The sequence below is a fragment of the Narcine bancroftii genome, chromosome 4, assembly GCF_036971445.1.
Source record: "Narcine bancroftii isolate sNarBan1 chromosome 4, sNarBan1.hap1, whole genome shotgun sequence".
In the NCBI taxonomy this organism is placed as follows: domain Eukaryota; kingdom Metazoa; phylum Chordata; class Chondrichthyes; order Torpediniformes; family Narcinidae; genus Narcine; species Narcine bancroftii.
The window spans coordinates 3,948,650-3,975,090 of NC_091472.1; the positions used below are offsets into that span (position 1 = coordinate 3,948,650).

The window sequence follows — 26,441 nt, forward strand, 5'->3', positions numbered from 1 at the left end:
CTTGAAAGTTCAGGGTATCAGATTTACAGGGTCCTATCTCAATTATGTGCTGAGGTATTGTTGGGGTTGGATTTCCAATGTCATTTCGAGTCAGTGACACTGCATTACGGGAATCCCCACTCTCCACTCTCTGTCTGCCACCACTCCACCATGAGACCTCCTGCCAGCGACAGCCCACACCAGTCCCCGTGCCCTGACGCTCCACTTGCAGCCTCTCCACTCTCCGGGTCGCTCCTCCAGTATTCTTCACCAACCTCACCTCTGGCTGGAAAGCAATTGCCACTAAAAGCTACCAGTACAGCTTTGGGGACCGGAAATTCATTAAAAGTGAGGTGTGCAGACTGCTGGACGAGGGCATCATTGAGCATACCGCAGGTCCCTGGAGGGTTCAGGTGGTAGTGGTGAAGAACGGGGAGAAGCTGCGGATGATGGTTGACTACAGCCAAACGATCAACCGTTTCACGCTCTGGGGCGCTTACCTTCTTCCTTAAATCATGGATGTGGTGAATCAGATTTCCACCATCAACCTTCGTTCAGCCTACCACCAGCTCCCGATCCGCCCGGAGGTCCTCCCTTTCACGGCCCTCAAAGTGAATGGGCATTTGTATCAATTCCTCAGGGTCCCCTTCGGTGTCACAAATGGTCTTTCAGCGAGAGATGGACCAGATGGTAGACCAGACCGGCCCAACAGCCACAATCCTGTATCTGGACAATGTCGCCATCTGTGGCTATGACCCACAAGACCACGACACCAACCTTGAGAAATTCTTCCAAATGGCGAAATGGCTGAATCTAACCTATAATTTCAAGAAGTGTGTTTTCCGGACCACTCGCCTCGCAATTCTAGGTTGCGTGATGGAAAACGGGGTGGTAAAACCAGATTCCGACTGCATGCACCTTCTCATGGACCTCCCACCTCCCCAAACCCAGAAGACACTCAAACGCTGCCTGGAGATTTCCTACTCCGCCCAATAGGCCCCACAGTACGCTGACAAGGCATGGCCACTCATCAAGTTCAACTCCTTCCCCTTGTCAGCGGACACCAGAGCAGCCTTCGACCACATTAAGTCGGACATCACCGCGGCCACTCTGCACGCCATAGACGGATCTACCTTTCCAGGTAGAGAGTGAAGCATCCGACTTTGCACTGACAGCCACCTTAAACCAGGCCGGCAGGCCTAGGGCCCAAAAAGCCGAAACCCCTCTGTTGAGTAGGAGGCCCAGGCCATTGTTGAGGCCGTACATCGTTGGAGACATTACCTCGCAGGCAGGCGCTTTATACTGCTGACCGACCAACACGGGGTCTCATTTATGTTCAGCAGCAAACAGCGGGGTAAGATCAAAAACGACAAGATCGCCAGGTGGAGATTCAAACTCTGCACCTTCAACTACGACATTCTGTACAGGCCTGGCAAACTCAATGACCTGCCTGACGCTCTTTCCCGTGGGACAAGCATCAATGTACAACTGGACATACTGCAGAGACTCCATGAGGAGCTCTGTCATCCGGGGGTCACCAGGTTCGCCCACTTTGTAAAGGCCAAAAACCTGGCCTCTACGGTTGAGGAGATCCACTCCATGACCTGAGCCTGCCCAGTATGTGCTGAGTGCAAGCCCAATTTCTTCTGGCCCGAGAAGACCCATCTCATCAAAGCCATCCGGCCCTTCGAACATCTCAGTGTGAACTTCAAGGGGCCCCTACCGTCGACGAACTGTAACACCTACGTTCTTACGGTAGTTGACGAGTACTCCCACTTCCCATTCACTATTCCCTGCCCAGACATGACCGCCTCTACAGTCATAAACACACTGCACAGCATCTTTGCCATTTTTGGGTACCCCAGTTATATCCATAGTGACCAGGGGTCCTCGATTACGAGTGCGGAGCTGAGGCAGTACCTTCTGGAGCGCAGTATTGCTTCGAGCAGGACCACTAGCTACAACCTGCGCAGTAACGGTCGAAAGGGAGAATGCCACCGTCTGGAAAGCGGTCATGCTTTCCCTCTGGTCTAAGGGCCTCCCCACCACTTGCTGGCAGGATGTCCTCCCAAACGCCCTACACTCCATCAGGTCCCTGTTATGCACTGCTACCAATGCTACCCCGCACGAACGAATGTTCTTGTTGCTATGGAAGTCGGAATTGGGGATGACCACACCGGCTTGGCTGATGGTCCCTGGGCCTGTCCTGCTGAGATGTCATGTCCAGTACTCAAAAAACGACCCCCTAGTCAACCGGGTAACACTGTTACACGTGAACCCGCACTATGTTTATATCGAATACCCGGATGGGCGGGAGGACACGGTCTCAATAAGGGACCTGGCCCAAGCTGGATTTAACATTGTCACGTTCCAACCCCAACCTCCCTCCAATCCTCCCCTAGGTTACATGCCGGGACAGCTGGACCAGCAACACCTCACGGTTGACGACGGCAGCAGATCGGACCAGCCTATGATAATGACTGTGGACTAGGCGAAACTGCACCCACACCCGGGGATCCCAGCGATGATACTCGGCCAGCCATCCCGATCCCTGTGCCACGGCGATCACGTCAGACCATCAGGCCTCCTGACTGCTGCAGCCCAAGAACACTGGCTGCTAAACCCCCACCCCCCTCTTTTCTCACTCCAGGGTCAGTTCTTAAAGAAGGGGTGAATGTGATAGTGTGGGATCCTACCACCAATGTATATATTTGTATATATTTACATATATTAGTAGTGATTGGCTGAGAGCTGTAGCCATCCCATAAAGGGCAGCTCCTACCCAGACCCAGGTCAATCTGGACTGGTCGACCTTGATGTACTACACTCCAGTCTTGTGTTAATAAAAGCCTTCGTCTGAGTCAACAAGTCTTTGAGTCATTCAACGTGCTACACAGGCTTAGTGAGATGTTTGAGCTCTCTCGCTCTAAGTCTGGTGGAATCAGGGTCTTCGTGTGTTTTTAAAGGCTGAGGTGAGTGGATCCTTGATGTGCAAAGGGGTGACTGCGGGAAGACGGAGTGTTACAGTTGCCTCAAGTTCGGTTAGCGCCAGCGACCCAGATTTGAATCCGGCAATATCTGTAAGGAATTTGTACATTCTCTCGTGGGTTTCCTCTGGGGGCTCCGGTTTCCTCCCACCCTCCAAAACGTACAGGCATTGTAGGTTAATATGGATGTAATTGGGTGGCAAGGGTTTAAATGGCCGGGATCAGCTTCTACTGCGTTATAAATTCATTTCAACGTTTCAAAACATGTGGTGGTTGTAGGATAATTGGGGTATTTGGACATCATGGGCTTGAAGACTGGAAGCACCTGTTATTGGCCTGTTGGTAAATTAAAATTAAATAAATATCATGTGACTATACATACCTGTACATAACCTGGCGATATTCCGTTCCTCCGGACCATGGTGCACACACATACATTACTCACTCATCACATCGAAATCAGGTACATACTAAAAGCAGAATTTTAATAAAATATGTTTAAATGTTCTGAGATAATTTAGATAATTTCAGATTCATTTATAAGGGACTCAAGTTTGCAAGATTTCAGATTTATTGTCAGAGTACATACACGATACCACATAACACCCCTCCACCTGAGATTCCTTACTCCTTTCTGGTGTGGGGACACCAATACCCCTGAGCATAAAGCTCTCCAAAAGGTGGTGGATGCAGCCCAGAACATCACAGGCAAAACCCTCCCCACTGTCGAGAACATCTACCGGAAACGCTGCCATTGGAGAGTAGCAGCAGTCATCAAGGATCCACACCACCCAGCACACAGTCTGTTCTCGCTGCTGCCATCAGGAAAGAGGTGTAGGGCCCATAAGACTCGCACCACCAGGTTCAGGAACAGCTGCTTCCTCTCCACCATCAGACTCCTCAACGACAAACTCAATCAGGGGCTCATTTAAGGACTGGTGCACTTTATTTTTTTCCCTCTCTCTGTATTGCAGTCAATTCATTTACATTCGATATCTGTTTACATGTATGTGTTGTGTACAGTTTTATTTTTTTGCACTATAAATAAAGTGGTAATTCTGCCTGGCCCACAGGAAAAAGAATCTCAGGGTTATACATGATGTCATGTCTGTAATCTGACAATAAATCAATTTCCCAGCCTGGCAGTTCTTATTTGGCTACGCCCATGCTTTATTCCTGATGTGCTGGATGGAAAGGCTCCTCAATCATTCTTTGAGCTCTAATTAATCAATGCTCCATGTGAATGTCATCAGAAGAGGAAAGGGAGACCCCAGTGATCCTCTCAGCCCTTTTGATGACCCTCTATATTCACATCCAGTCTAAAGCTTTGCAGCTCTGTCCCACACCGTGATGCATCCATGCAGGACTCTCCCATTGGTGCTGTTGTAAAATTTTGTTTTCCCCCCTCACTCCTTCCCTCTCCCTCCCTCCTCACTTCTTCCCCCCATCCACCACTCCTTTCCTCTTCCTTCCCTCTCTCTCCCTTCTCCCTCCCCCTTCTCCTTCCCCTCCCCTCTCCTTCCCCATCTCCCTCCCCACTCCCTTTACCCTCTCTCCTCCTTCCCCTTTACACCATCTTCCTCCCCTCTTTAGATCTTTTCCTCCCCCCTCCCTCCCCTCTCCTCAACTCCCTCCCCTTCCCTCTTTCCCACCATCTCTTCCCCTCTCCCCTCTTTTCCCCCTCACTTTCCCCTTCTCCTCTTTTCCCCATTCACCCTCTTTTTCCTCTCTCTCCCTTGTTCTCCCATCCTCCCCCACCCCTTCTCTCCCTCTTCTCCACCTCTGGCCTCACTCACATCCCCATTGTCACCCACAGGTAACAGGCAGGAAAGTCACTATGATGGGATATTGGACGGAGACCCTCCCGTATCGGAGACAAGGCGCAGAAGCAAGTTGTCCACCATCACCAACATTTTCAAGCCGTGGAAATGGAGGAAAAAGAAATCCAGCGAGAAGTTCCAGGAGACATCTGCAGGTGAGTGTCCCGGCACCCAGTGGCAGTCTTGGGATCTCGTCATACCCCCATGGAGCTCCACCCAATCCCTCCTCCAGATCTCCTCCTTTAATAGATCACCTCCCCCAACAGATCTCCTCCCTTGACCAGATCTCCTTCCCAACAGATCTCTCCCCTCACAGATCTCCTCCCCCCACTGATCTCCTCAACAACCCCCCCCATGATGGAAATGCTCCCACCCACCTGATCTTCCTTGCCCAGATCTCCCTGCCCCCATGGAACTCCTCCCCACTTCCACAGATCTCACTTCCCCCACCCCAGATCCCCCCCCCCACCCATGGATCTCCCCTCCCTATAGTTCCACTCATCCCATCCACAGATTCCCCCCTCCCTCAGATTTCCTCACACCCTCCCATGGATCTCCTCTCCTCCCTAAAGATCTCCTTGCCCCCTCCCCCATGGATCTCCTTAACTCCCATGTCTCCTCACCCCCCCGACAGATCTCTTCCTCCTCCTCAAACCCGATTTCCCCTACACAAACCTTGTCTCCCTCCCCCCCCCCCAAAGGATCTTCCTCCATGGATGACCCTTCCTCTTTCTGAGGGGCTGTGGGAACCCTCCAAGGCCCAACCATGGGAGACTCTGTCCGCCCTTTTCCTGTCCCAGGCCTGGAATCTGAGGCCCAGGGATCGAGTGATCACCATGTCAGATTGATTGTCTCGATAAACCAAGCATAAGCTATACCTCCTCTTTTGTGCCTGTTCCAAAGCCTCCATATCCTGTAATGGGGCGACCAAAAATACACACAAAACTCCACATATAGCCAAACCCAAGATTCATAGAGGTGAGAAATGGAAAGACATCAATAAGATAGAAGGTTTACTAGGATGTTGCCTGGACTCAGGAACTGAATTACAGGGAAAGCTTAATCAGGTTAGGACTTTATTCCCTGGAGCGTAGAAGAATGAGGGGAGATTTGATCGAGGTATTTAAAATACCTTAAAAGGGGGATAGACAGAGCAAATGTAGGTCAGCTTTTTCCATAGAGGTAGGTGAGATACGAACCAAAGGACATTGGTTAAGAGTGAAATGGGATGTTTAGACCATAAGACATAGGAGCAGAAATAGGCCATTCAGCCCATTGAGTCTGTCCTGCCATTCAATCATGAGCTGAATCATTTCCCCACTGCCCGGCCTTCTCCCCAAAACCTTTGATGCCCTGGCTAAACGAGAACCTATCCATCTCTGCCTTAAATACACCTAATGATTTGGTCTCCCCAACCGCCTGTGACACCTTCTGGCTTTAGGAGAAACGTTAGTAGGAACTTCTTCACACAGAGAATGGTGGGAGTGTGGAATGAGCTGCCAACTGACATGGTGAATGTGGGTTCAATTTCAATATTTAAGAAGAATTTGGACAAGTACGTGGATGGGAGAGATATGGACGTGGTTCTCAACCCTTTTCTTTCCACTCACATCCCACTTTAAGTAATCCCAAGGCCATCGGTGCTCTGTGATTAGTAAGGGATTGCTTAAGGTGGTATGTGGGTGGGAAGGGAAGGTTGAGAACAACTGCTCTAGACTCAATTGTTACTGAAATACTTTGCTTGGGAAAAATTGTCCTTGGCCCATTTCCTTTGGAGTTCTGAAACTTTGCACATAATGAGTCAATGAGAGATGATTAAATCAGTGGTTTGCAAACTTTTTCTTTCCATCCACATAAGCAATCCCTTACTAATCACAGAGCACCTATGGCATAGGGATTACTTAAAGTGGTATGTGAGTGTGGGCTGTTAACTCGGCCTGAAACATCTCTGGGACCTGACTTCACTCCATCAAGGATGTCTACATGAGGCGGTGTCTTAAAAAAGCAGCCTCTATCCTCAAAGAGCCCCCACTACTCAGCCCATACCCTCTTCATTCTGCTGCTATCAGGGAAAAAGTACAGGAGCCTGAAGACGAGCACTCAGCGGCACAAGGACAGCTTCTTCCCCGCTGCCATCAGATTCCTGAATGATTAATGAACCACAGACATGGCTTCCCTTTGACGTTTCATGTGCTATTTTTATTTCTTGTTTTAAGGTGGTTTATATTAAAGTTTGCCCTGTGACGCTGCCGCAAAACAACAAATTTCATGATTTGTTCGTGTCAATAAATTCTGTTTCTGATTCAGATTCACCCAGTGATACTCACTCAGTTCTGACCCACACATGGGTAGTAGATTGGCCTGATAACTCTTTTTCCGCACTCATGACTCAGTGAATCCCGCATTTATGGTATCTTCCCCCTTGCACTTGACCTTGCAAAGTCCAACCACTCTTGACTTACTCGACTGAACTCTGCTCATGTTTCCATCTGATCGATTTCCTGCCAAATCTTGGACAGCCTTCATCGCCATCCCCAACTCTTCCAGGTTTTGTGTTGTTTGCAAGAGGCCACCACAACCAAACCATTGGTGGATGTTACGAACGGCAGAGGTCTCTGATCTCTAAGTGGAAGTGGAGAGCTGGGAATGGGGGGAGAGTGCCAAGAGATGCCCTGGTTGACAGGGGCAGACAGACTGTGTAAGGACAGATTGAGAGGTCAAACCAGTGTAGGGACGGACTGAGAAGTCAATCCAGAGTAGGGACGGTCTGAGTGAGGTCAACCTAGTAGGGACAGACTGTGTGGTCAACCCAGTGTAGGGACAGACTGTATGGTCAACCCAGTGTAGGGACAGACTGAGAGGTCAACCCAGTGTAAGGACTGACTGAGAGAAGTCAACCCAGTGTAGGCTCAGACTGTATGGTCAACCCAGTGTAGGGATGGACTGAGAGGTCAACCCAGTGTAAGGACTGACTGAGAGAAGTCAACCCAGTGTAGGCTCGGACTGAATGGTAAACTCAGTGTAGGGACGGACTGAGAGGTCAAACCAGTGTAAGGACAGACTGAGAGAGGTCAACCCAGTGGAGGGACGGACTGAGAGAAGTCAACCCAGTGTAAGGACTGACTGAGGGAGGTCAACCCAGTGTAGGGACAGACTGAGAGTTCAACCCAATGTCGGGACTGAGCCTGATCCATTCATCAAGGTATCGGCAAAATATAGAAAGGGACGAATAAAATGTTTGCAATGGGGGGGGGTGGCGATTTGGAGGGATGGAGTGGCAGGGGGAGGAGCACAGATCCACAGGCAAGAGGAGCTGGAGAAAAGGCGACAGAGGGATGGGAAGGAGAGGGAGAACGGGGAGTGGGCTAGCAGAAACTGGAGAGGTCATTGTTAATGCCATCCAGTTGGAGAGCACCCAGATGGAATGTTGGGTGGTGTTCTTCCAATTTACAGGTGGTCTTGGTTTAACAGTGCATGAGGTCATGGACAGACAAGCAGGAGCAGGAGCGAGGTGCAGGATCGAAGTGGTTGGCCACTGGGCAATCCCTGTCACTGATGCGAACAGAGCGAGGGTACTCAGCGAAATGATCTCCCCATCTGCGTCCAGTCTCTCTGGATGCAGTAGATGACCCCTGAGGACAGACGTGAAGTGTAGCTTCACTTGGAAGGACTGTTTGGGGCCCCGAATGGTGGTGAGGGAGGGCACAAGTGAGGCACTTCCAACTGTGGCAGAGGAAGGTCCAAGGGGGTGATTTGTGGGAAGGGATGAGTGGAGGAGGGTGTGGTCACTATGGAAGCCGGAGAGGGGAGGATGTGTCTGCTGGTGGGATCATGTTGTAGGTGAGGGAAATGACTAAGGATAATGTGTTGGATGTGGGGGCTGGTTGGAGGGGAGGGGATGGTAGGTGAGGACAAGGGGAATCCTGTGTTTGTTGCATCTGAGGGCAGAGGGGGCCAGGGCAGAAGAGCTGGAAATGGAGGAGATGCTGGTGAGGGATGTTGATGGTGGTGGAGGGGTCTATCCTGAGGGAGGGATGGTGGAGTGCTGAAGGAGGGACAATGTTGCAGGAGGGATGGAGGGATTGTATGAGTTGAGAGAGGAATGGTGGAATAAGAGTTAGTGCCGAGGGAGGGAGAATGGTGGAGGGACTGAGGGACCATGCTGAGAGAGGGCTGGAGGGAAGGTCTGAGGGTGGGATGATGGAGGAGGGGGGGGTTTGATGCTGACGGAGGGTTCAGCACTGAGCAAGGGATGGTGCAGGGGAGTTCAAATTGAGGGAGGGATGTTCCAACCCTCAGCTCACTCCCCACTAAACCAATTTGGGATCAGCCATCTCCTGCTGGCCAAGCCTCCAGAGAACCATCCCCAGAATAGGTCAACTGTGAGATTCACCTTCTACATGATCCCACGACCAGACACATCTTCCCCTCTCATAGAACCGTAGAACATTACAGCACAGAAACAAGCTCCTTCAGATCTTCTAGTCTGGCTGAACCTTTTTTTGTCGTCCAACTGATCTGCACCCAGCCCATCGCCCTCCATCCCTCTCCCATCCATGTACCTCTCCAAATTCTTCTTAAATGTTAAAATTGAGTCTCCATTCACCACTTCAGCTGGCAGCTCATTCCACACCCCCACCACTCTCTGTGTGAAGAAGTTCCCCCTAAACATTTCCCCTTTCACCCTTCACCCATGTCCTCTGGTTTGTATCTCACCCACCCTCAGTGGGAAAAACAAACCTACATTTACTCTGTGTCTGTCCCCCTCATCATTTTAAATACCTTGATCAAATCTCCCCTCATTCTTCTACACTCCAGGGAATAAAGCCCTAACCTGTTTAACCTTTCCTTGTAACTTCATTCCTGAAGTCCAGGCAACATCCTAGTAAATCTTCTCGGCACTCTTTCTATCTTACTGATATCTTTACTGTAGTTACGTGACCAAAACCACACACAATACTCCAAATTTGGCCTCACCAATGTCTTATACAACACCTCCCCTCTCCCCCTTCTGCAGGGACCACTCTCTCCATGACTGTCTTGTCGACTCCTCCCTCCCCAAGTACCAATTACCCTTTTAGTTCCTGCCCCTGACTGCAGGAGATGCCCTGTTCACGCCCACACCTCCTCCCTCAGCACCATTCAGGGCCCCAAACAGTCCTTCCATGTAAAGCATCACTTGTGAATCTGTGGGGGTCGTCTGTTGCATCTGGCACTCCCACTGTTGTGTCCTCTACATCGGAGAGACTGGACACAGATTGGGAGTGAGTGAGTGTGTGTGTGTGTGTGAGTGTGTACTTCCCAGGGATTAATTCCATACACCACTCCCACACCCACATGTTTGTCCATGACCTAATTCATTGCCAAACCAAGGCTACCAACAAATTGAAGGAATGTATAATCATATAATAATTTACAGTACAGAAACAGGCCAAATTGGCCCTTCTAATCCCCACTGATTTACATGAAACTTCACGAGTTCCACCTACCCACTCCCTTGCCCATAACCCTCCAACTCCCTCACATCCATGTGCTAATATTCTGTCTGGGCACTCTCCAACCAGATGACATTAACATCAACTTCTCCAGTTTCTGTTAACCACCCCCCCTCCCCCAGTCTCTCTCTTTCCCTACCCCCCGTCTCCTGTTCCCCATTCCTTCCCTTCCTTCTCCTGTCGAGCTACCCTCTGTCTCTCCCCGTCATATCTCAGTTTGTTTCCTTCTGACCTCCTACCTGTATCCACTGGTAGTCTGTTCCCCTGTGCTGCAATCCTCCCCCCACCACCTTTATGTTCAGGCGCTTGCCAGATTTTCCTGATTCGGGCTCAGGCCCGAATCGTCGGTCGCCCTTCACTGCGTGCTCGGCCGAGTTTCTCCAGCGCGTTTGTCCACTGAACTGGATTCATCTCTCTGTTGGGAGACCTGAATGATGGGTTTCAACAATTTATGTGGCCAATCAAAGTCCCTGGTGGTTGGCATGGAGACATAACTCTGTCTGTGCAATAGATAAAAGTCTGATTATTTTAGCTGTTACCATCCACAACAATAAAATCACCCGTTCGCTCTGGGGAACAGTGTTCTTCTAACCATTATCCGCACGTGTCCCCAATTTCCATCATTGTTCACGTCCTCAGTTCTCCCCGCTTTGAACTTCTCCTTTTACAAAAGCTTATTCAAGGAACAATAGCATATGGAAAAATGCAGACTGGACTCAGAATTACACCTGTACAATATGCAGGGGGAAGGGGGCAATAAATCAACATCGCCCCTCTGTCACAAACAAATCATATTTTCAAATTAAAATCCCGTTGTTCAGAGTCAGAATTGATTATCGTGAACCTGTCATGAAATTCATTGTTTTGCAGCAGAATCACAGGTGAAAATATTACGATAAACCATGTTTCAAAAATAAATAAATGGTGCAAGTCAGGCCGTGTCTGTTTTTCATTGGGCCATTCAGGAATCTGATGGCAGCGGGGAAGAAGCTGTCCCTGTGCTGCTGAGGGCTCCCCAATGGTAGCAGAGAGAAGAGGGCATGGCCTGGATGGTGGCAGTGCTGGACGAGGGGGGGGGGGGGGGGGGTGGCAGCGCTGGACGGGGGTTAGCAGCGCTGGACGGGGGTGGCAGCACTGGACGGGGGGTTGGCAGTGCTGGACGGGGGGATGGCAGTGCTGGACGGGGGGATGGCAGTGCTGGATGGGGGTTGGCAGAGCTGGACGGGGTTGGCAGTGCTGGACAGGGGGATGGCAGTGCTGGATGGGGGTTGGCAGAGCTGGACGGGGTTGGCAGTGCTGGACAGGGGGATGGCAGTGCTGGATGGGGGTTGGCAGAGCTGGACGGGGTTGGCAGCGCTGGACGGGGGTTGGCAGCGCTGGACGGGGGTTGGCAGCGCTGGACGGGGGTGGCAGCACTGGACGGGGGTGGTAGCGCTGGATGGGGGGGCAGTGCTAGACGGGAGTGGCAGGGCTGGACGGGGGGTGGCAGCACTGGACGTGGGGTGGCAGGACTGGACGGGGGTGGCAGTGCTGGACAGGGGGTGGCAGCACTGGATGGGGGTGGCAGCGCTGGACGGGGGTGGCAGTGCTAGACGGGGGTGGCAGGGCTGGACGGGGGGTGGCAGCACTGGACGTGGGGTGGCAGGACTGGACGGGGTGGCAGTGCTGGACAGGGGGTGGCAGCACTGGATGGGGGTGGCAGCGCTGGACGGGGGTGGCAGCGCTAGACGGGGGTGGCAGGGCTGGACGGGGGGTGGCAGCACTGGACGTGGGGTGGCAGGACTGGACGGAGTGGCAGTGCTGGACAGGGGGTGGCAGCACTGGATGGGGAGTGGCAGTGTGGTGGTGGTGCTGGACAAGGGCTGATGGTGCTGGACAGGAGGGTGTGGTGGCAGCAGTGGACGGGGTATGGGGGGGGTCGCTGCCGATGGTACAAATAACACATGCATCTTTCTTCTATGCTCAGTCCGTCCTCCAGTTCACTCTCAACTTATTCAAAGGCCGAAGCCAAGTACAGCATGGCGGACACCTCTCGTGAGAGGTTGGCCACCACTGCCATAGGTGATATTTTCCATTGATCCGCCCTTGCTTTCCACCGCAGAAGTTCAATCAATTCCCACTCCGGTGTTATTGACCCCCCCCCCCCCTTTCAACCCCCAAGCATTTATCAACCTTTTGGATAGTCCCATTGATCCATCCCCCCCAGCACCCCCCCCCCCCCACCAGGGGTTGATATCAACCACTTTGAAGGCCCCCAGGAACATCTGGATGGCAAAGGCACCTACATCAGGATGTTCCTTGCCAATGACAATTCGGAATTTAACACCTTCATCCCCGCAAAACTGATCAGCAAACTCCAAGACCTGGGACCAACACCCCACTGTGTAATTGGATCCTGGATTTTCTCTCCTCCAGACCACAGTTAGTGACGGTTAGTAACAACTTCTCCTCCACAATCTCCATCAGTACTGGAGCACCACAGGGCTGTGTTCTTAGCCCCCTGCTCTACTCACTTTATACCTACCGTTGTGTTGCTTGGTACGACAATAACACCATCTACAAATTCACCAACGAGACTACGGTAGTGGGTTGTATAAAGGATAGGGATGAGTCAACGTACAGGAGGGAGATTGAAAACTTGGCTGAATGGGGCACCAACAACAACCTCGCACTCAATGTCATCAAAATCAAGGAGCTGATTGTTGACTTCAGGAAGGGGAAACCAGAGGTATCATTTGGGAAATGATCATTTGGAGAATCAGAGGTGGAGAGGGTGAACAAATTTACATTCTTGGGAGTCATTATCTTGGAGGATTTTTCCTGGACCCAACACACTAATGGTATCGTGAAGAAAGCACGTCAGCACCTCTACTTCCTCAGGAGTTGGCAGAGGTTTGGTATGACATCCGAAACCCCAGCAAATTTCTAGACATGAGGTGGAAAATGTGCTGACCGACTGCATTAAGGTCTGGAATGGGGACACCAATATGCCTGAGTGTAAAGCCCTCCAAAATGTAATGGACACAGCCCAGGACATCGCAGGCAAATCCCTCCACACCAGCGAGAACATCTACAGGGAACGCTACCATCGGAGAGCAGCAGCGATCATCAAAAACCCACACCGCCCAGCACATGCTCTGTTCTCGCTGCTGCCATCAGGAAAGAGGTCGAGGTGCCACAAGACTCAGGTTCAGGAATGGCTGCTCCCCCTCCGCCATCAGACTCCTCAGTGACAAACTCAATCAGGGACTCGATTAAGGACTCTTACGTGTGCACACTTTATTGATTTTCCTTTTATTCTCCCTGTATTGCACAGTCGGTTTGTTTCCATTCGTTTTCTGTTAACAGTTCTTTGTTTGTTTACGCAATGCCCAGTTTTATTCCCACTGCCAATAAGTGGTAATTCTGCCTGGCCCGCAGGAAAAAGAATCTAAGGGTTGTAGGTGATGTCATGTCTGACAATAAATTTGAAATCTGAGCCCTTTAAGGCACCTGCCTGCTTTTTAATTCTGACCTTTGAGAAAGGCTCAGGCCCGAAAGGTTGGGTTATATCCTCCTGTGGATGATGCTGAACCCCTCCAGCATTTCACACTACAATTTGTCACAGCGCGGTTATGGAAAGTTAGGTGTTTATTGCCGTAGACGTATGTACAATGTGTATGTCCACTGTGAAACTTACTTGCTTGAGTCACATAAGGAAAGTGTTTGACAGTTCCTGGCCTGTACTCATTGGAATTTAGGAGAATGAGGGGGAGGGGTGTGGTGGGGGGTGGGGGGTGGGGGGGGCGGCGGGTGGATCTCATTGAAACATTTTGAAAAGCAGACAGAGTAGATGTAGAAAGGTTGTTTCCCACGGTGGGAGAGTCTAGGACAAGAGGGTGCTACTTCAGGATTGAAGGGCACTTAGAACAGAGATGCGGAGGAATTTCTTCAGGTGAATCTGTGGAATTTGTTCCCACAGGCGGTTGTGGGGGCCGGGTCCTTGGGAGCATTCAAGTCAGAGATCAACAGGTTCTTGATTAGCCAGAGCATCAAAGGTTATGGGGAGAAGGCTGGGCAGTGGGGCTGAATGGGGAAATGGATCAGCTCATGATTAAATGGCAGGGCAGACTTAATTCAGATTTCAGATTCAGATTTATTGTCAGAGTACATACATGACATCGGATACAACCCTAAGATTCCTTTGTCAGCAGGCGCGCCAGAATTACCACTAATTGGTTGTGCAAAGAAAACTGTACACAGTGTAAACATGTAAATAAATAAATATAAAGAAACTGACTGTGCAATACAGAGAAAATACAAAAGAAAATCAATAAAGTGCACACGTAAGAGCCCGTAAATGAGTCCCTGATTGAGTTTTTCGTTGAGGAGTCTGATGGTGGAGCTGTTTCTGAACCTGGTGGTGTGAGTCCTGTGGCCCCTGCACCTCTTTCCCGATGGCAGCAGTGAGAACAGAGTGTGTGCTGGATCCATGATGACTGCCGCTGCTCTCCGACGGCAGCATTCCCTCTAGATGTTCTGAATGGTGGGGAGGGTTTTTCCTGTGATGTCCTGGACTGTGCCCACTACCTTATGGAGGGCTTTAAACTCAGGGGTGCTGGTGTTCCCATCCCAGACCGCGATGCAGCCGGTCAGCACACTTTCACCCACACCTCTGTAGAATTTTGGCAAGATTTCAAATGTCATACCGAACCTCCACAAACTCCTGAGGGGCTGACGTGCCTTCTTCACGATGCCATTGATGTGTTGGGTCCAGGAAAGATCCTTAGAGATAGTGACTCCCAAGAACTTAAATGTGCCCATCCTCCCCACCCCTGATTCCCCCCAATGATCACTGGATCGGACACCTTCCTGAAGTCAACAATCAGCTCCTTGGTTTTGATGGGCCTTGATGGTCTGAACAGCCTATTTCTGCTCCTGTGTTTTATGGTCTTATGTTCTTAAGGTACAAATTAAATTCCCCCTGTATAGACAGAGATAATCCATGGATGGAATTAATTGACAGAATAGGGCTTTGTCACATTATAATGCTAAAAGGTACAGATAAAACCAGATTATTTCAGTTTGTTGCTGAACATGTAAATTTTCAACATGAAATGAACTTGCTGTTGAGCAGATTAGGTTTTCCCACACAGCCATGGCTAATTAATGCTGTGTTAATTAACTCTGTCTCAAAGGAGGGATTTGAGTGTCCGGCTGCAAGCAGGATTACAGGCTGCAGGGTCACGTCTGGGAGCTTGCTTTACTGCTTTGGCTTATCAGAGGCTTGAGTTAGGCCAAAGTGTTTTGCCCCAAGCAGGGTCACTGAAGTGAAACACTACTTTACTGCTTTAGAGCAGGTTTAACATAGAAAACATAGGAGCAGGAGTAGGTCATTCGACCCTTCGAGCCTGCTCTGCCATTCAACGAGATCATGGCTGATCTTAAAGTTCAGTACCCCGTCCCCGCCTTCTCTCCATAACCTTTAATACCCTTATACTGAAGAAATAGATCTAATTCCCTCTTCAATAGATTTAATGAACCTGCCTCCACTGCCCTCTGTGGCAATGAATTCCACAGATTCACCACCCTCTGGGTCAAGAAATTCCTCCTCATCTCGGTCCTAAATGGTTTGCCTATTATCCTCAAACCATGGCCCCGGGTTCTGGATTTTCCCATCCTTGGAAACATCCCATCTGCATCCATTCTGTCCAGTCCTGCCAGAATTTTATGTCTCTATGAGATCCCCTCTCAATCTTCTAAACTCCAGGGAGTACAATCCCAATTTGCGCAATCTTTCCTCCTAAGTCATTCCTGCCATTCCAGGTATCAGCCTGGTGAATCGCCTCTGCACTCCCTCCATTGCAAGAACATCCTTCTTTAGATAAGGTGACCAAAACTGCACACAATACTCCAGGTGGGGTCTCACCAAGGCCCTGTACAGATGCAGTAAGGTATCCTTGTTCCTAGACTCAAACCCTCTTGATATGAAGGCCAACATACCATTTGCCTTTTTAACCGCCTGCTGTACCTGCATGCTCGCCTTCAGAGACTGGTGTACAAGTACCCCTAGGTCTCTCTGCACTTCCCCATCTCTTAATCTATTGCCATTCAAATAGTAATCTACCCTCCGGTTTGTATTACCAAAGTGGATAACCTCACATTTATCCACATTGTAGTGCATTTGCCATGTATCTGCCCAGTCCCTCAATTTATCCAAATCGCACTGGAGCTTCCTGATCCCCCTCTTCCATGCACACAACCCCTCCTAGCTTAGTGTCATCTGCAAATTTGGAGATATTCCATCCAATCCCCTCATCCAGATCATTAATGTAAATTGTGAACAGCTGGGGTCCCAGTACAGATCCCTGTGGTACCCCACTGGTCACCGCCTGCCACTCAGAAAACGAGCCATTTATCCCAACTCTCTGTCTTCTAGGACATGAGTTAAGAATTAAGGGGCAGAGGTTTAGAGGTAACATGAGGGGGAACTTCTTTACTCAGAGAGTGGTAGCCGTGTGGAATGAGCTTCCAGGAGAAATAGTGGCGGCGGAGTCAATTGTATTATTTAAGAAAAGGTTGGACAGGTATATGGATGAGAAGAAGATGGAGGGTGATGGGCATTGTGCAGGGAGGTGGGACTAGAGAGGGGTGTTTGGTTCGGTGCGGACTAGAAGGGCCTAATGGCCTGTTTCCGTGCTGTAATTGTTATGTTATGTTATATGTTATGTTAATGGGTGCCACCTGGTTGAGGGGAGGGGTGAGGGGATGGGCACAGCCTGGTTTTCTTTCCACCTCACACAAGAATCAAGGTTTTTATGTGGTCAGTTGGAGAGAAGGACGGAATAAACCAACACTCGACGGCTTCATAGGGAAGGGGGCCCCTAAACTTTGAGCAGAGACCTCGGTGGTGTTGTGTGGATTGTGGAGGGTCACATGATCATTCCGTCTGGAACCTAATGGGAGTGTAGATTAGATTGTGGGGGGCCATGTGATCACTAGTGGAAGTGTAGATGGTGGAGGGTCACGTGATCGCTCCGTCTGGGACCTGGAGGGAATGTGGATTGTGGAGGGTCACGTGATCTCTCTGTCTGGAACTTGGCATGGATTGTGGAGGGTAATGTGATCGCTCCGTCTGGAACCTAGCGTGAATGTGGATTGTGGAGGGTCACGTGATCTCCCTGTCTGGTACCTGGTGGGAGTGTGGACTGTGGAGGTTCAAGTGATCTCTCCATCTGGAACCTGGCCGATAGTCGCATCACCTGCCAATCAAGTTTTGACTCCACCCAACCATTAGTGCATATCTGAACCACTAGCCCCTTTAAATCACCTAGTGATTGCGTGGCTGGCCCCTCCAGTTGATTGTGCTAGAAAGCCTACCACATGCTGTTGCTCTTCCTCATTTGCTCTTCGGTCCTGAGACGAGCCCTGCTCCACTCCGATCACGAGCTGTGGACAACGCTGGAAGAGTCTTGTGCACTACACAGGGATCGGGGCTATTAGATAGCCACGTGAGATAAGGAATGTAAGGTAGACTATTATAACCGTAGGTTGTTGTAAGTTACCAGTATCTGGTGGTACGAGTCTTGTGGCCCCCATACCTCTTTCCTGATGGCAGCAGTGAGACCAGAGCGTGTGCTGGGTGGTGTGGATCACTGTCCCCTCCCTCCCTTCTCCACCTATCACCTCCTGCCTTTGAGACCACCTGAAACCCCCTACTTTTTTGTTTGGATGCCTGTGAACATTTTTCCACACCTTGATGAAGGACTGAAGCCCAAAACGTTGGTTGTGTATTTTTACCTTTGCGACATAAAAGACACTGTTTGACCTGCTGAGATTCTACAGCATCGTGTTTTTACTTCCGACAGCGGTGTCTGCAGATTTTCGTGTTTTACCCTTGATGATCGCTGCTGCTCTCTGAAGGCAGCATTTCCTGTAGATGTTCTCGAGGGTGGGGAGGTTTTCATTACATTTTGGATGGCTTTACATACCAGACCGTGACACAGCCGGTCAGCACACATCCCACCACACCTCTGTAGAAATTTGCCAGGGTTTCCAATGTCGTACCAAACCTCCACAAACTCCTGAGGAAGTAGAGGCGCTGATGGTGGAGGGGTAGCAGCTGTTCCTGAACCTGGTGGTGCAAGGCTTGCGGCACCTACACCTCTTTCCTGACGGCAGGAGTGAGAACAGGGTGTGTGCTGGATGGCATGGGTCCTTGATGGTCGCCGCTGCTCTCCGACAGCAGAGCTCCCCGTAGATGTTCTCAGTGGTGGGGAGGGTTTTGCTTGTGATGTCCTGGGCTGTGTCCACGCCCTCTTGCAGGGCTTTAAGCTCAGGGTATTTGGTGTCCCCGTACCAGACCGTTTCCAATGTTATAACAAACCTCTGAAAACCTCTGATGCAGTTGCTAGTATCAATAGTATTGAGTCCGATGTGACTGATTATACTGTGTTGTGTGATTAATTAGTGTGTGGTATCCCTGTTGCGATCCCCTTACGTGTCTTATAATAGAAATCCTTCCTGTGTTCACCCTGTGTCCAGACTCAATGCTGTTCAAAATCACCGAACTTTGCCCATACCACACAACGGGGGAGGGGGCCTAGCCAAAAAAAGGTTGAGAATAGCTGGTTTCGAGACAGCAGGATGGGAGGCACAGCAAGATCCCATTACCTCAGTCTTTCGTCTTGATAGATGGTCCAATGCAGATCATTGAGTGACCATTTCAACTCTCGGATGGTCTGTGAGACAATGAGTCTCTCCAGCAGCTTATAGATTCAATGTTGACCTGAGTTGGGCTGGGCTGGTTCCTGGTTATGCTCCTGTGAAATTTGATTGCAGGAGGGACAGGGCTGGCAGCTCAATGTTTCAGGCTTCCGTTGCTTTAGATGTGATTGAACAGGATGGAGGGGGGAAATGTTGTTTTATGGACCACCCAATAGTCTATGAGAAATGAAGGAGCAAATCTGTAGAGAGATAGCAGACAGCTGTAGAAAACACTGGGTTGTGATAGTCAGGGATTTTAACTTTCCACATTGGCTGGGACTCCCAGACTGTAAAAGAGCTTGGAGTTTGTCAAATGTGTTCAGGAAAGTTTTCTAAACCAATATATAGAGGTACCAATTAGAGAGAGGGCAATACTGGATCTCCTATTAGGGAACGAGACAGGACAGGGGACAGAAGTATGTGTCGGGGAACATTTTGGGTCCAGTGACCATAATTCCATTAGTTTCAAGTTAATCCTCATTCAAAGCTATGAACCAGTTTGCTGAACTTTTTGCTTGTGCGTGTGTGTATGTGCATACATGCATGTAATTTTTACATGTGTGTTCAGGTATGTGCATGTGACATCGCACAACCCTGTGTGTGCATGAACATGTGTGAAAGCATGTGTGTGTGCACATCTGCACATCTATGTATACCTATGTGGGTGCGTGCATGGTGCATGCATGTATGTCTGTTCACATTTGTCTGAGCACATCAGTGTGCATGTGTGTGTTTGTGTGCACATATGTGCATGTGTGGATGGGTACATGGTGTTCCTGTGTGCACATATGTGTGTGCATGTGTGTCTGTCTGCATATATGTGTAATCACGTGCGTGTGAAGTGTATCCATGTGCAGATGTAGATGTGCACGTATGTGTGGATATGCATGTGCGTGTGTTCAAGTGAACTTATGTGTGCGTGTGTAGGGGGTGTGTGTGTGTGTGTGTGTGTGTGTGTGTGTACATGTATGGGTGCTGCACTTTCCCAGGATAAGCCTGTCCAAGTCATGGTTTCAGCTTCATGTGCCCTGCAGGCGGTAGAGGAGACCTGTGAAGTGGTTGCAGTGAGCTACCTCTGCACTAATACTCTTCCATTCCCCTTCCAGTGCTGGAGAGGAAGATCTCAACCAGGCAGAGTCGAGAGGAGTTGATCCAGAGGGGTGTTCTGAAGGAGATCGCCAGTCAGGGTAAGGCACACAGTAGGAACCTCGCCGCCGTTGCTGGTGAGCGGTGTGGCCTCCTGATTGTTCTCTATGTCAATGAGCTGGATGATAAGGTTCTAAATTGGATCATAAGTCTGCTTATGACACTAAGATCGGAGACGATGTGGACGGCGAGGAAGGGTTTCAAAGGTTGCAGAGGGATCGGGACCAGCTGGAAAAATGAGCTGTAAAATGGCCGATGGAATTTAATGCAGACAAGTGTGAGGTGTTGTATTTTGGAAGGACAAACCAAGAAAGGACGTACACGGTAAATAGTCGGGCACTGAGGAGTGTGGTAGAACAGAGGGATCTGGGAATATAGATACACAATCCGCTGAAAGTGGAATCACGGGTAGATAAGGTTATAAAGAGAGCTTTTGGCATCTTGGTTTTCATAAAACAAAGTATTGAGTCCAGGAGTTGGGATGTTATGGTGAGGCTGTATAAGACATTAGTGACATTTGAAGTATTGTGAGCAGTTCTGGTCACTACATGAAGGATATTGGTAAGATAGAAAGAAGGCAGAGATTTACTAGGATGTTGCCCGGACTTCAGGAACTGAGTTACAGGGAAAGGTTAAACAGGTTAGAAGAAGGTTGAACAGGAGCTTAGAAGAATGAGGGGAGATTTGATTGAGGTATTTAAAATTATGAGGGCAATGGATAGAGTAAATGTAGATAGGATTTTACCACTGAGGGTGGGTGAGATACAAACCATAGGACATGGGTTAATAGTGAAAGGGGAAAGGTTTAGGGGGAATATGAGGGGGAACTTCTTCACACAGAGAGTGGTGGGAGTGTGGAATGAGGTGTCAGCTGAGGTGATGTATGTGGGCTCACTCATGTTTTAAGAATAAATTGGATAGATACATGGATGGGAGCATTCTGGAGGGTTCTGGACTGGGTACAGGTCAATGGGACTAACGGAATAATATTTTGATATGGACTAGTAGGGCCGAATGGCCTGTTTTCTGTGCTGGAGTGTTCTATAGTTCTATTGAAAGGAATAGAGAGAGAGAGGGGGGAAATGAGACAGGGATAAATAGATGGGGGTTGGTGAGGGAAACTGCAGAAGGCGATATTAATCCCATTCGATTGGAGGGTGTCCAGATGGGAAATGAGCTGTTGTTCCTCAATTCTCACTTTTCCTCTCCATCCTTTTATCCACATCCAATTATCACCTTTTTTAAATTTATTGTCTGAGTACATACATGACATCACATACAACTCTGAGATTCTTTTTCCTGCAGTCATGGCAGAATTAACACTAATTGGTAGTGGAAAAATAACTGTACACAACTTATACATGTAAACTGATAAAGAACTGTAAACAGAAAATGAGTGTAAACAAATTGACTGCAATACAGAGAAAACCAAAAAATCAATAAAGTGCAGAAGGAAGAGTCCTTAAATGAGTCCCTGATTGAGTTTGTCGTTGAGGAGTCTGATGGTGGAGGGGGAGCAGCTGTTCCTGAACTTGGTGGGTGCGAGTCTTGAGGCACCTACACCTCTTTCCTGATGGCAGCAGCGAGAACAGAGCGTGTGCTGGGTGGTGTGGGTCCTTGATGATTGCTGCTGCTCTCCGATGGCAGCGCTCCCTGTAGATGTTCTCAATGGTGTGGAGGTTTATGCCTGTGATATCCTTGGCTGTGTCCATTATCTTTTGCAGGGCTTTATGCTCAGGGGTATTGGTGTCCCCATTTCAGACCATGATGCAGCCAGTCGGCACACATTTCACCACACCTCTGTAGAAATTTGCTAGGGTATCCGGTGTTGTACCGAACCTCCGCAAACTCCTGAGGAAGTTGAAGTGCTTTCTTCACGATGCCATTAGTGTGTTGGCTCCAGGAAAGATCCTCGGAGATAGTAACTCCCAAGAATTGAAATTTTCTCACCATCTCCACCTCTGACCTCCCAATGATCACTGGATCGTCCACCTCTGGCTTTCCCTTTCTGAAGTCAATAATCAGTTCCTTAGTTTTTGTGGCATTACGTGCGAGGTTGTGGTTGGTGCATCATTCAGCCAAGTTTTCGATCTCCCTCCCTCCCTCTCTCATCCTCATCCTTTATACAACCCACTACTGTGGTATCGTTGGCGAATTTGTAGATGGTGTTATTGTCGTACCGAGCCACATCGTCGTAGGTGTAAAGTGAGTAGAGCAGGGGGCTAAGAACCCAGCCCTGTGGTGCTCCGGTACTGATGGAGATTGTGGAGGAGAAGTTCTTACCCATCCTCACTGATTGTGGTCTGGAGGTGAGGAAATCCACCATCTAATTACACAGTGGGTTGTTGGTCCCAGGTCTTGGAGTTTGCTGATCAGTTTTGCGGGGATGAAGGTGTTAAATGCCAAACTGTAGTCAATAAAGAGCATCTTGGTGTAGGCAACTTTGCTGTCCAGGTGTTCCAGGGCTTTGTGTAGGGCCAGTGAGATGGCATCTGCCGTAGACCTGCTGCTATGATCACAGCCTGCCTGTCTGTTGTCCTGTTCTCCTCCCCCTGCCATTTCTTCCCTTCTTTCCAGCCTTTTAATTCAAACATCGGCCTGCTTTTTACCCATACCTTGAAGAAGGGTTCAGGCCTGAAACCTCAGTGATATATCTTTACCTCCTTTGGACGCTTCGAGACCTGCTGAGTTCCTTCAGCATTTCTGTGCTTTTACAGAAGAGACCAGAGAACATGGTCCGCGCTTGGTGAACCCGCCTCTCCATCAATGGAAGAATGGGACGTTGGGAAGAAGTTTCCGCTTCATTTAGGGTTCATGGTTGGGAGTAAATCAGGGATGAGATGTTGAGGCTTTATAAGGCACTGACAAGCCCTCACTTGGAGCAGTTTTAGGTTTCTTCTCTAAGAAAGTATTTGTTGCCATTGGAGATGGTCCAGAGGAGGTTAACTAGAATGATCCCAGGAATGAAAGGGTTATGAAACCTACCAAACACTGAAAGGCCTGGACAGAGTGGACATGGAGAAGATGTTTCCTGTGGTGGAGGAGTCCGGGACCAGAGGGCACAAGCTCAGACTACAAAAACGACCCGTTAGAACAGCGACAAGGAGGAAGTTCCTCACCCAGGGGGTTGGGAATCTGTTGCTGCAGACGGCCATGGAGGGTTCTTAATTAAGAAACGAAACAAGGGTTGTGGGAAGAAGGCAGGAGGATGGGGTTATAAGGGATAGTAAATCGGCCACCATGGAATGCCAGGCCGAACTCGATGGGCTGAATGGCTTGATTATGCTCTTCTGTTCCAGTTTCCTCCCACCCTCCAAAATATTTCGGGTTGGTAAGGTTAATTGGGCGCAATTCTGTGGCACAGGTTTCAAGTGCTTTCCAGAGTGCTCTTGTATCTTTAAATGTTCGGCTGCACGGAGTGGGAAAGGGGAACTGCTTTGACACTGCCCACTGTGGCTGACTGAGGAAGTGATCCATGTGCGAGTGAGTGAGATCAGCCACAGCGACTTCCTCTAGGCTCGCACGGTGCCCGGTGGGGGTCAGTCACTCCGGGGAACTCTGCATTGACAACTCCCCATCACCCCAGCTCCTCCTGTGCTCGTCGAGTTTCTCCTTCCATCCACCCTGTCTCTTCCGGTGGGTGTGTTCCCCCTTCCCCTCCCCTTCTGCGGGTGCCGCAGAAGGGGGAGCCCGTTCACTTGTTGAACTGTGGCCGTGTCTGAAGTATCTGGGGTTGCCCCACAGGGATGTCCTGTCTGGCCAAACCTCCTCTCTGAACAGCTGGTCCAAGGGACTGCACCCTCCTTCCTGCTCCATAGAACATTGCAGCTCAGTACTGGCCTTTTGGCCCTCCATGTTGTGCCAACCTACATATTCCCCTCTGTTTTCCTTCCATCCACGTGCCTATTGAAGAGTCTGTTAAATGCTCCCCTATTGTTCCACCCTCCACCATCCCACATCCCCCCACCCCAGGCAAGGCATTCCAGGAACTCACATCTCTGTGTAAAAAAAAATAAAAAATCATACCCCTAGATGTGCTGGACATCAGGCTTCTGCACCTTCTGCCCGAAGGGAGCAGTGAGAAGAGGTTACAACCAGGGTGACGGTGGGGGGGAGGGGGGGGTCCTTGATGATGTTGCCTGCCTACACTTGAGGCAGTGCGTGACCTAGATGTCTGCAGTGCAGGGGAAGTCAGAGGCTGTGGTGGACTTGGCCGTGCCTCGAGCTTCCTGGGCCACTCAAATTCCCAAACCAAGATGGGAGAGAAAGCCTGGATAAGGTGGCATGGTTGGATTCTCAATGTTCACCCTGTGAATGCCTCTCAGAGGTTTATACTTAGATTTCAGATTTATGGTCAGAGTACATACAGGACATCACATACAACCCTGAGATTCTTTACCCTGCGGGCGAGGCAGAATTACCACTTATTGGTAGTCCAAAAAAACTCTGTATGCAATGTACACGTGTAAACAAATAAATAAATGTAAATAACTGTGCAAAACAGAGAGGAGAAAAATCTATAAAGTGCACAAGAGCCCTTAAATGAGTCCCTGATTGAGTTTATCATTGAGGAGTCTGATGGTGGAAGGGTAGCAGCTGTTCCTGAACTTGGTGGGGCGAGTCTTGTGGCACCTACACCTCTTTCCTGATGGTAGCAACGAGAACAGAGTGTGTGCTGGGTGGGTATTATTGCTGCTACTCTCCGACTCCTCGATCAGGTCTCCCCTCAGCCTCCAACACTCCGAAGAAAGCAACCCAAGTTTCTCCCGACCTCAGCCCATAGCTCATCCCCTTGGAATCAGGCAACATCCTGGTTGGGGAGAGGGGCAATACACTAATGTGCTGGAGAAACTCAGCAGGTCTCGCGGCATCCAGAAGTAGTCGAGGGTAACACATGGTTCAGGCCTGAGTCCTTCGTCGGGTGTGAGCAAAATAAAAGAGGCGCCTGATAAAAAGGTGAGGGGTGGGAGTAGGAGGAGAGGAGGGAGGGAGGGGCAGGGGATGAGTGCAGGCTAACAGGTAGGAGGTCCCAGGTAGAGCCAGAGAATATTACATCAGAGAAAACAGGGCCTTCAGCCCTTCCACTATGCCAAACTACTATTCTGCTTAGTCCCATTGACCTATTCCCAGTCCAGATCTCTCCATACCCCCTTCCATTCGTGTCCCCCATCAAATTTTTCTTAAATGTTAAAATTGAGCCTGCATTCATCACTTGAGCTGGCTGCTCGTTCCCCACTCCCACCACTCTCTGTGTGAAGAAGAGACCCCTCATGTTCCCCCTAATCTTTTCCCCTTTCACCCTTAACCCATGTCCCCTTGTTTGTATTTCACCCACCCTCAGTGGAAAAAGCCGATCTATATTTCTTCTGTCTGTCCCGCTCATAATTTTAAATACTTCAATCAAATCTCCACTCAATCTTCTACGCTCCAGGGATTAAAGTACAAACCTGTTTAACCTTTCCCTGTAACTCAGTTCCTGAAGTCCAGGCAACATCCTAGTAAATCTTCTCCGCCCTCTTTCTTTCTTATTGATATCTTTCCTGTAGTTTGGTGACCAAAACTGCACACAGTTCTCCAAATTTGGCCTCGCCAATGTCTTATACAACTTTACCATAACATCCCAACTCCTGTACTCAATACTTTGATTTATGAAGGCCATATGCCAAAAGCTCTCTTCACAACCCTGTCCACCTGTGACACCACTTTCAGGGAATTATGTATCTTTATTCCCAGATCCCTCTGCTCTACCCCACTCCTCAGTGCCCGACCATTCACCATGTACGTCCTTTCTTGGTTTGTCCTTCCAAAATGCAATACCTCACACTTGTCTGCATTAAATTTTATTTGCCAATTTGCAGCCCATTTTTCCAGCTGGTTCAGATCCCTCTTCAAGTAGTAGTGTTTTTTTAGATAGCAATGTTGGAAAAGTCTGTGAACAGTTTTACATAAGTTAACATAATTACCCAACTTGTGGTCATTCACACTGCACCCCAAGTTCTTGTACACGTTAGTCCCGGTGCCTTTATGTAGAGCAACGTGCCCTGAGTCATCAGCTGGACGTCAGATTCATGAGATGAGTTTTGCGGTGCGGTTTAGACTGCAGGCTTCCCCCTAAAAATAGTAGGGGTCCTGCAGGATAAATCGCGGAGCAGGAATTGACTAAAATTGACTAAAATTGCCCACGTACTGACAAAATTCCTTGATTGTGCTGTTACATGCCTGCAGTCTAAAAACCATATATGAAAGCTTTCACTGTCCACAACATCTCC

The 26,441-nt window shown here is 49.4% G+C and overlaps 1 protein-coding gene across 2 annotated transcripts in view; it reads left to right on the forward strand.

Annotated features, from left to right (window-relative positions):
* Positions 1-26,441, forward strand: part of LOC138760296 (phosphatase and actin regulator 2-like) — a 105,424-nt gene that overhangs the window by 48,872 nt on the left and 30,111 nt on the right. For both annotated transcript variants that reach the window (XM_069930680.1, XM_069930679.1), the window contains exons 2-3: positions 4,783-4,941; positions 20,133-20,213. In XM_069930680.1, coding sequence (XP_069786781.1) covers positions 4,783-4,941; positions 20,133-20,213 — 240 coding nt within the window. The remainder of the gene's footprint in view (positions 1-4,782; positions 4,942-20,132; positions 20,214-26,441) is intronic.